Source organism: Triticum urartu, chromosome 2, assembly GCF_003073215.2.
Source record: "Triticum urartu cultivar G1812 chromosome 2, Tu2.1, whole genome shotgun sequence".
Lineage (NCBI taxonomy): Eukaryota > Viridiplantae > Streptophyta > Magnoliopsida > Poales > Poaceae > Triticum > Triticum urartu.
In genome coordinates, this window is record NC_053023.1 from 17425889 (window position 1) to 17437102 (window position 11214).

The 11214-nt window shown below is 43.6% G+C and overlaps 1 protein-coding gene across 1 annotated transcript; it reads left to right on the forward strand.

Annotated features, from left to right (window-relative positions):
* Window positions 1-4336: 4336 nt before the first annotated feature.
* LOC125540702 lies at window positions 4337-5138 on the forward strand. The gene has a single exon (XM_048704288.1). It carries the CDS (start codon window positions 4337-4339, stop codon window positions 4847-4849), a length of 513 nt encoding a protein of 170 aa, XP_048560245.1. The 3' UTR covers window positions 4850-5138.
* The last annotated feature ends 6076 nt before the right edge of the window (window positions 5139-11214 follow it).

Here is an 11214-nt window from a genome sequence, read left to right on the forward strand (position 1 = left end):
AGATGCCCTGACCCCAAGAGTCATCTTCAACCTTAGAACCTCTAGGTTTTCATGTCATTGCAGGAAGACGCCATGAATGATCATCTGCGAGGTTTAGAACTACATGATCTAGATGTCTTGTCCTGCCATATCTGGAACCATCTGCAATCCCCCTCGCAAATGAAAAGGGAAACACTACAGGCTGGAGGGCGAAGTAGGCGATCTTGGGGAGTCCTCAAAGTCAAAATTGTCGTTGTCCAAGCGGTGAAAGGAGGGTCATTTTGCACAGAGGAGAAATCCTCAACCGAGTCCAGATGAATTAGGATGTTGTACTCCATAGAATCGATCTATGACTAACACGGAGCTCGCAAGCAGCAAAAGACGGGTTTGGAACCTCACTGCGCTGATCAAACTCCGACTGAATGAAGCTAGCAAGTTTGTCAATAGGAATACCATTTTGACTAGCTACATGATACACATATCTTTGCCATCTATTTCTGCATCGCGATCCGTACAAACACATTTTTTTTGTTTCTCTCAAACGACACAACATATAAATTTTAAATTTTGCAGAACAACAATACACTCTAACTACAATGTGAGAAAAAAATTTCAGATTTTTTCATGCATTTTAAATACTTAAAATAATATTTTTAGTCAAACAAAATCTCAATTTGTATATTTATATCAGACCAAAAAATCTGAAAGTTTTTTCACACATTGATGCTCTAATGTTTGTTCGATCTGCAAAGTTTGAAGTTCATATGTTGTTTCATTTTGAGAGAAACAAAAAAAAAAGAAATCTTCTTGTTATAAGTTAGTTGAAGAATACGGATCTCAAAGTAAGGCTTAAGGGTTGATGATAAGAGGTTCCATGTAGTCTGAGCTACACGGGAACTTTCTGTTTTAACTATCAGTACAAGCAACGGAAGTGGACTAAGAGCACTCGGCGACGCGCCCCACCAAAATCACGTCCGCTCCCCTGCTATCTCGGGATATGTGCAACTTCGAAGGAAATTTTTGTTGTCGGTTAATACGTGACCCCGGCGTACAAGTCAACAATGCGTACCTGTGCTTCAGCATTTAATATAGTTGCAAGGGGAGCAATAGCAGAGCAGGGGGCGTGGCTAATTAATTCAATCCTCCGTCACCTAACTCCCTTCAGCATTTAATATAGTTGCAAGGGGAACAATAGCAGAGCAGGGGGCGTGGCTAATTAATTCAATCCTCCGTCACCTACCTCCCCTAATTACCTCCGACCCGGCTCAGACTCCATTGATAGATCTGAGCAGAAGCAGGATAACTCTCGGGCGAGCGAACTGTTCTTCTTCCAAACATTCTACAAAGAGGATATTTAGTGTGGTGTGGTTTGGCGCCATCCACTTATTAGCTAAAAATTGGAGTCGTTCTATATCTTCGCGAGCCGAGATGATTCCTTCGCCAGATCAACGGCAATGGAAGGTAACCGCGCTGTCTTCTACTTCCTCCGTAAACTAATATAAGAATGTTTAGATCACTAAAGTAGTAATCTAAACGCTCTTATATTAGTTTACAGAGGGAGTACATGATTTCTTACGGATGTAACTATGGTTTGATCCGCATGGGGGATATGCTTGGAGATTTCTTTTGTTTGTCTGGGCTGTAGGACTGGCGCGTGGTGGTATGTGTGTTGGGTTCTAGGGCGGTGAGATATTTTTGGCTGTTTATAAGTGAAGATGGAAAGCATGTGTGGTTGTTCTAGTATAGTGGCGCACTGCTAGATTTGATGCGCGGTGGGACCAAATATATTGAATTTGTCTGTGCTTCTGCTTGCATTGATTGGACCAAGTATATTGAATTTGTCTGTGCTTTCTACTTGCATTGATTGGTTGTAGGACTTTTATACACTGACTTAATTGCATGGTGTGAACAAAACGATATGGAGATAAAGTTGGGTCGGTGAAAATGTTTGTTACTTCGGGTTACTTCGGTAAGTACGATTTGTGATAAGTGAAATAGTCTATCAGTGGAAATTGGATGGAGGTCGAACGCAAACTTTTAAGTGTGAGTTCGAGGTTTAGAAATTATTGCCATGCGTGACTTTGTCTGCAATTTGTATGTGCATTAATGAGTTCATTTGTTATTAAAATTCCAAATAGGTATTTCGGGTACGAAGGAGCAAGCTCGGGGGATGATTGACATAAAACAAGATTACACATATTAGAAATACATAGCCCGTTATTTGGGGATAAAGGACTAAGGACTTCATGCCGTTGGGGAGGAGCCTGTGTATTAAAGACTGATGGGTGGTTGGGGAGATAGCCGTTGAGGCTAGCTCAACCACATGTGTCAGAAAGATCACCCTCAAGGACAGAAAAGCGCATGGACTGTGGTACAGACATACAGAGCAGTGCCCGACAAATACTTGACTAAGAAACTTTGAATACAAATCAGCTAATATATGGATTGCGGATCCCGATGAGAATTGATGGAGTAGATTCCAGTGTGCATAGTCGTCGAGTGCTACTATGCAATTTCGTACAAGCAACCACCTTTATGGTGAGCATGTCATCTGATACATAACAACTGTTGATTCGGCCGTTTTTGCATCCTAAAGCAGCCTCGCTGGATGGGCACCGCTATACCTTGCATTAAGCGAGTCAAGTCATCTGACTCGCTGACGCGCATGCCGATATGGCCCGGCCAGTTCGCAGTAGGTACACTGCCTCCTTTTCTTTTATGTTTTTATCCCAGTTTTAGTTGTACTTGCACTTAAATATTCTATATATATATATATATATATATATATATATTACAAAAATATACTTCTCATAATATATTTTTAAATGTTAATCATGCTTTGAAAAATGTTGAATGTGTATATAAAAATGTTTACTATGTATTAAAAAAATGATGAAATTTCTTGATCATGTATATAAAAATGTTAATAAAGCATTTGAAAAATGTTGAACAATTATTTGGAAAATGTTGAACAATAATTAAAAAAATGTTGAAAAAGTATTAAAAATGTTGAAAAAGTATTAAAAATGTCGAACAAGTATTTGAAAATGTTGAATAAGTATTAAAAATTGAACGGGTATATGAAAAATGTTGAAGAAATACTTGAATATGTTGAGTAAGTATTTGAAAAAAATGTTGAATAATTATTAAAAGATGTTGAACGAGTATTTGAAAATGTTGAATGGGTATTTGAAAAATGTTGAATAAGTACTAAAATTTTGAACAAGTATTTGTAAAAATATTGAATAAGCATTCGGACAATGTTAAACGTGTATACAAAAACTATTGATCACTTATTAAAAAAATGTTTTTGACACACACGAAAATGTAGAGTGGAAACGAAAACAAACATAAGAAAAAAAGGAGAAGAAAAAGAAACCAAACAAAAAGTGGAAAGAAAACAAAATGCAAGAAAAATGAAGAAATAAAATGCAAGAAATAATGAAAAAATGGAGAAGAAAAAATTAAAAAAGAAAAGAAATCAGAAAAAAAAAACTGGATCGAATAGCCTCAAGTAGGATGCGCCCTACAACTTACCACTAGGGGGATCCTAGGTGGAGTTTTTTGTAACATAATAACTTTATTCATCAAATGATAGCCAGATCGTTTACATATTGATGAAGAATAAAGCCAGGGATGATTTCCCGCACTTCAGACTTGCTAGAATTAATCCAGTGTTTAGCTAATGCATCCGCCACCGCATTGGCCTCTCTGCTGCAATGATCAAAGGTGATACTAGCAAAATCCAGTGCCAAGAGGGAACACTCAGCTATGACAGGCACAGCCAATCCCATATATGCGTTTGGATCCTAGGCGGAGTTGCTAGCAGCACCCGATCGCGGCCTGGAGATCAGGGATCAAACCCTGGTTCTCCCATTTTCTCTCCTATATTTTTAATCCCTACGCGCGCACCAATGGGCCGGTCCAATATGACGCAGGTGGAGGAAAAACTCAGCGAGAGTTCCCCTCTCGCCTCGCTTAAAGCGACAAATAGTCGCCGCGGGCGCCCGACAGCGCCCACCTGAGCAGATCCCACGAAGCCCAGTCAAACAGAGCTGGGCTGGGCTACTACTTACTGTACTAATTAAGCAGGCTGGGCTCAACTGAAGCCCAGATCAAGCAGCGGCGGAAGCAGAGAGAACAATCCTTTGCTTTGATCCCAAGTCACTTGACGACGAGTGGCGGCATGTCCATCGATCTGAACTCACCTGATCGACCGAGAAAACAATCCATGGATCCTTTGCCCGCGTCCTCAAGCCTCGAATCGCTTGCAGCTCCTGCCATTCCATTCCTCCCCTCCCCACGCACGCAAGCTACCCTCCTCTGCTCCTCTCCTCTGCTATATATGCATCCCACCATGGGCGTGCTACTCCCACCAATCAATCCATCCACCGATCCATCAGCCTCCATTGCTAGCCAGCCACCCCATTTCTCTCCACCTAGCTTAACAACCACCGCCGCCGCCGCTGCCATGGCTTCCAACAACAGCACCAACGCGGCCTCCGAGGTGAGCAACGCCATCACCGACCTCAACGACCACCTCGCCACCGCCCTCGGCACCGGCGACGAGGGCAAGACCACCGTCATCACGCTGGCGGGGGAGAACGACGGCGCGACCATGGACGCGGAGGACCTGGTCGTCGTCGAGGCCGGCGGTGAGCAGGAGGAGGAGGGCGAGGAGGAGGAGGAGGTGCAGGTGGCCGCCTACACCAACAGCAACTACCAGGCGGTGAACAACTCGGTGCTCCTCGCCGGCAGCTGCGCCGTCAGGGACCCCGGCGTCCACGTCGTCATCGTGGAGCACGTCGACGACATCCGCGACTGCGACGGCGACGAGATCTTCGAGGACGGCGAGGTGGCCAACAAGTGAGGCAATCTATCGAGCGGTGCGGATGAAGATGTTCTGCTTCTACTCAATTTGGTCGGTCGGTCGGTCGGTGGCTTCTTCGGGCCGTCTGGAGATGCTGCGTACTACCCTGAGTCGTTTGGAGTTTATTTAATTTCTATGTATGCGTTTGGTCATGCACATGTATGCATATGTTTATGTATTGCATTTATATGTATACGTCCTAGTGGGTGTCTGGAAACATATTTGTATGTTATGTAAGTTTGCTTCATGTGCGGTTCAGAAATATTCACTACTCCTAGCTTTTAAGGTCCACGTGTAATGTGTCTGAAGCCTACGTGTTTCAGGCTCACTTTTTATGTAACTGCTTTCGACCATTAATTTAACAGCAATGCTACGGATTGCTGATGGTTTTTATGCATTAGTTTTACAGGCTGACATTACAGTTTGTGTTTAGAAAGGGATTGGGGAGGTTAGGGTGGTGCAGAGAGGTCTGGAAATTTTATCTGTAAAATTCATCCATAAGTTCACCATTATATATGTGTGGTCTTCACCGGTTTTCTTAATTAATCGGGTTTGTTTCGTTTTTGGGTCCGGTATCTCTTATTAACTGGATCAACTCTCTTTCCCTTTCTATAATGCAATGCGGGAGCTCCCCGCCCTTTCCGCCAAAAAGTTCACCATTTTTTTATTAATTTTTTAGTAGTCCCTTGGCTGCTTCCGTAAAAAAAACCGTGCCTCTAAAATATCTGAGTAAAATCCATATATGTATGTTGCAAGATGGAGTGCCTGGATGTAGTTACAATAAATGAATGATTATTATCAATCAGTGTATTTTTGTAGAAAAAAAATCAATCAGTGTAGAAATAAAAGTAAGAGTAAGAGTAATTCTACTTTTCACAAAAAAAAAAGAATAAATTCTACTTAGAACCTCTAAAGATTACGATGGTGAGTATCCCACCTAAGAAACGAGCAAAATGCACTGCCGGTACAAGACCTTGAGAAACATTGATTCTTAGACCAGAACTGTGGCGTTCAATAGACCATCTCCGGCGTTTTCTTTTTTGGGCGACGATCGCTAAGGAGATCGTAGCCACTGGTGCCGTCTTGTCTACATCAGCAACGAAACACATTCTTGAGCCACTAGTTGTAGCCACTATGTGAGTCCACCACAAATGGATGCCCTCATCCATTTGAAATGGACTCACATAGAGTGCATGCCAACTAGGCCGACCCAATCGGATGCAGCGAACAGAAATGGACTGTAGCAATTGAATAATGTAGCACCCTGTTTCACTGTAGCAACCGGTTTAGTGTATCAAACCTGGTTTTCAACCTGTTTTTTATTTCAAACTTCTTGAAACAAAGATTCAACTTTTCCTAATATACAATGAATAATTTAATAATGCATGCTAAACTTTTTGTAATATACGATAAACATTTTTTTAATATGGTGAACTTTTTGTATATCAAACAATTTTTTGATATACATTGAACATTTTTGTGATATACGTTGAATTTTTTTTATACATGATGAACATTTTCTTTATAATGGACGGTGAACCTTTTTATAATATTGGGTGAAGATTTTCTTAATATATGATGAACATTTTTGTAATACATGGTGAACTTTTTGTATAATACACGAAAAAGAGCAGAAAAAACAAAAATGAAAAAATAAAAACAACAAAGAAAAAGGAATCAAAACAAAAACGAAATGAAACCACTAAAAACACTGAGAAAACCATAAGCAAATCCCTACAGAAGAAAGAAGATGCAGCGAGAAAAGATGTCGGCCCAACTGGCTCCACTGCGGGCATTGCATCGACAATTTGCCGCCCGGTGGTGGCAAATAGGACGAGTTCAAACAAGTTTGCTATGTTAAGACAGAGGCCTGGAGAGACGACAACGAGTTTTCCTCACGGTGGGTCGTCAATGGATGCAGGAGGTAGGAAACTTCGACACCCCCAAAGATTTGGATGTATTATTTTAAGTTTCTATAGGGTGTTTTTGTAATGGTTTGGGCTACTTAATATATGACATTTTAGCCTTTTCTCGCAAAAAAACTCATGAATTGTGCTCATTTTAGTCCACATTGCAAGCATGACACCCTGAGTCAGCTTGCGAGTGGTTTAGGTGGGACGAATGTCACTCAGAAGGATGATAGAGGGCACGTGGGGGGTGCAACACATTCTTGAGAAAACCACCTCGGTTTTCTCCTAATTCTGAATTCAGGTCATCCTGCTTGAAGCCCAATATTGGGTAATATCCACTTCAACCCGAGGAAGCACCAGACAGTGTTTGGGCGTCACCTCGAAGCCCTGATATTCCAGGATGGAAGTAGTGACTTCACTATAGAAATGTCCGGAGCAAACTCTCGATACTCTGGGACAAGATGTACATCGAGAGACTCCGGGGCAAAAGTGCCAGCGATCTCAACTACAAGAGAGACAATAAATCAAAGAAGAAGAATGATAGGCTATAGGCTCAATCTTTTTGGCCTTGGACGACAAGAGGATGGAATGGAGCACTGAGCATATTCTCTTCCACCTTCAACGTCCCCTTCAATAGTGTGTATTTCCTTAAGACTCGGAAATAGCTTCACAAGATCACTAAAATAGAAGAAAAGTAAATGTTGGAAATATGCCCTAGAGGCAATAATAAATTGGTTATTATTATATTTCCTTGTTCATGATAATCGTTTATTATCCATGCTATAATTGTATTGATAGGAAACTCAGATACATGTGTGGATACATAGACAACACCATGTCCCTAGTAAGCCTCTAGTTGACTAGCTCGTTGATCAATAGATGGTTACGGTTTCCTAACCATGGACATTGGATGTCGTTGATAACGGGATCACATCATTAGGAGAATGATGTGTTGGACAAGACCCAATCCTAAGCATAGCACTAGATCGTGTAGTTCGTATGCTAAAGCTTTTCTAATGTCAAGTATCATTTCCTTAGACCATGAGATTGTGCAACTCCCGGATACCGTAGGAGTGCTTTGGGTGTGCCAAACGTCACAACGTAACTGGGTGGCTATAAAGGTACATTACAGGTATCTCCAAAAGTGTCTGTTGGGTTGGCACGAATCGAGACTGGGATTTGTCACTCCGTGTAAGCGGAGAGGTATCTCTGGGCCCACTCGGTAGGACATCATCATATGCGCAATGTGACCAAGGAGTTGATCACGGGATGATGTGTTACGGAACGAGTAAAGAGACTTGCCGGTAACGAGATTGAACTAGGTATTGGATTCCGACGATCGAATCTCGGGCAAGTAACATACCGATAGACAAAGGGAATTGTATACGGGATTGATTAAGTCCTTGACATCGTGGTTCATCCGATGAGATCATCGTGGAACATGTGGGAGCCAACATGGGTATCCAGATCCCGCTGTTGGTTATTGACCGGAGAACGTCTCGGTCATGTCTGCATGTCTCCCGAACCCGTAGGGTCTACACACTTAAGGTTCGGTGACGCTAGGGTTATAGAGATATTAGTATGCGGTAACCCGAAAGTTGTTCGGAGTCCCGGATGAGATCCCGGACGTCACGAGGAGTTCCGGAATGGTTCGGAGGTAAAGAATTATATATAGGAAGTGCTATTTCGGCCATCGGGACAAGTTTCGGGGTCATCGATATTGTACCGGGACCGCCGGAAGGGTCCCGGGGGTCCACCGGGTGGGGCCACCGGCCCCGGGGGGCCACATGGGCTGTAAGGGGTGTGCCTTGGCCTATATGGGCCAAGGGCACCAGCCCCAAGAGGCCCATGCGCCAAGAGAGAAAAAAAGGGGAGAGTCCTAAAAGGGGAAGGCACCTCCGAGGTGCCTTGGGGAGGATGGACTCCTCCCCACCCTTGGCCGCACCCTTCCTTGGAGGAAGGGGCAAGGGCTGCACCTCCCCCTCTCTCTTGGCCCTATATATAGTGGGGGGAAAGGAGGAGCAAACCAATCTAAGGCCTGGTGCCTCCCTCTCCCTCCCGTGACACATCTTCCTCCTCCCGCAGCGCTTAACGAAGCCCTGTTGGAATCCCGCTACTTCCACCACGCCATCGTGCTGCTGGATCTCCATCAACCTCTCCCTCCTCCTTGCTGGATCAAGGCATGGGAGACGTCTCCGTTCCGTACGTGTGTTGAACGCAGAGGTGCCGTCCGTTCGGCGCTAGGATCATCGGTGATTTGAATCACGACGAGTACAACTCCATCAACCCCGTTCTCTTGAACGCTTCCGCGCGCGATCTACAAGGGTATGTAGATCCACTCCTCCCTCGTTGCTAGATGACTCCATAGATTGATCTTGGTGACACGTAGGAAAATTTTGAATTTATGCTACATTCCCCAACAGTAAATATATTCAGTGAAGCCATTTCTTTGCTTTTTGTGGGTGATGTTTGGCAATCATCACATGTCAGGCTAAACATTTTTATACATTAAACATGTACATTAGACCCTAGATGTTCTTTCACATTTCCTCCCATTTCAGCAGGATTTTGACAACATTTTAAAACAATAACAACGACATAATAGTTCAACATAACATCACATAGTAGTTCAACACAACTCACATAAATTGTGATACAAAGTTAACTCCATACCATGAAAGTATTATGACCCTTCAACTTGGAGTTTGTATCCTCCATGGACAATCTTCATCGAAACATCTAGCACAAGATGTCACCGTGTCACTATACTTTGTGTTCAAAGACCAATCTGTTGGGAAACGTAGTAATTTCCAAAAAATTCCTACGCACACGCAAGATCATGGTGATGCATAGCAACGAGAGGGGAGAGTGTGTCCACGTACCCTCGTAGACCGAAAACGGAAGCGTTAGCACAACGTGGTTGATGTAGTCGTACGTCTTCATGATCCGACCGATCAAGTACCGAACGCACGGCACCTCCGAGTTCAGCACACGTTCAGCCCGATGACGTCCCTCGAACTCCGATCCAGCCGAGTGTTGAGGGAGAGTTTCGTCAGCACGACGGCGTGGTGACGATGTTGATGTTCTACCGACGCAGGGCTTCGCCTAAGCACCGCTACAGTATTATCGAGGTGGACTATGGTGGAGGGGGGCACCGCACACGGCTAAAAGATCAACTGATCAATTGTTGTGTCTATGGGGTGCCCCCCTGCCCCCGTATATAAAGGATCAAGGGAGGAGGAGGCCGTCCCTAGGACGGGCGCGCCAAATGAGTAGGATTCCTACTCGTAGTTGGAGTAGGTTTCCTCCTTTTCTAGTCCAACTAGGAGAAGGGGGGAAAGGGGGGAAGAGGTTGTCCAATTCGGACTAGGCTTGGGAGGGGCGCGCGCCACCTCCTGGCTGCTGCCTCTCCTTCCCACTAAGGCCCATTAAGGCCCAATACTTCTTTCCCGTATTCCCGTAACTCCCCGGTACTCCGAAAAATACCCGAATCACTCAGAACCTTTCCGATGTCCGAATATAGTCGTCCAATATATCGATCTTTACGTCTCGACCATTTCGAGACTCCTCGTCATGTCCCCGATCTCATCCGGGACTCCGGACTACCTTCGGTACATCAAAACTCATAAACTCATAATATAACCGTCATCGAAACTTTAAGCGTGCGGACCCTACGGGTTCGAGAACTATGTAGACATGACCGAGACACGTCTCCGGTCAGTAACCAATAGAGGAACTTGGATGCTCATATTGGCTCCCACATATTCTACGAAGATCTTTATCAGTCAAACCGCATAACAACATACGTTGTTCCATTTGTCATCGGTATGTTACTTGCCCGAGATTCGATCGTCGGTATCTCAATACCTAGTTCAATCTCGTTACCGGCAAGTCCCTTTACTCGTTCCGTAATACATCATCTCGCAACTAACTCATTAGTTGCAATGCTTGCAAGGCTTAAATGATGTGCATTACCGAGTGGGCCCAGAGATACCTCTCCGACAATCGGAGTGACAAATCCTAATCTCGAAATACGCCAACCCAACAAGTACCTTCGGAGACACTTGTAGAGCACCTTTATAATCACCCAGTTACGTTGTGACGTTTGGTAGCACACAAAGTGTTCCTCTGGTAAACGGGAGTTGCATAATCTCATAGTCATAGGAACATGTATAAGTAATGAAGAAAGCAATAGCAACATACTAAATGATCGGGTGCTAAGATGATGGAATGGGTCATGTCAATCACATCATTCTCCTAATGATGTGATCCCGTTAATCAAATGACAACTCATGTCTATGGCTAGGAAACATAACCATCTTTGATCAACGAGCTAGTCAAGTAGAGGCATACTAGTGACACTCTGTTTGTCTATGTATTCACACATGTATTATGTTTCCGGTTAATACAATTCTAGCATGAATAATAAACATTTATCATGATATAAGGAAATAA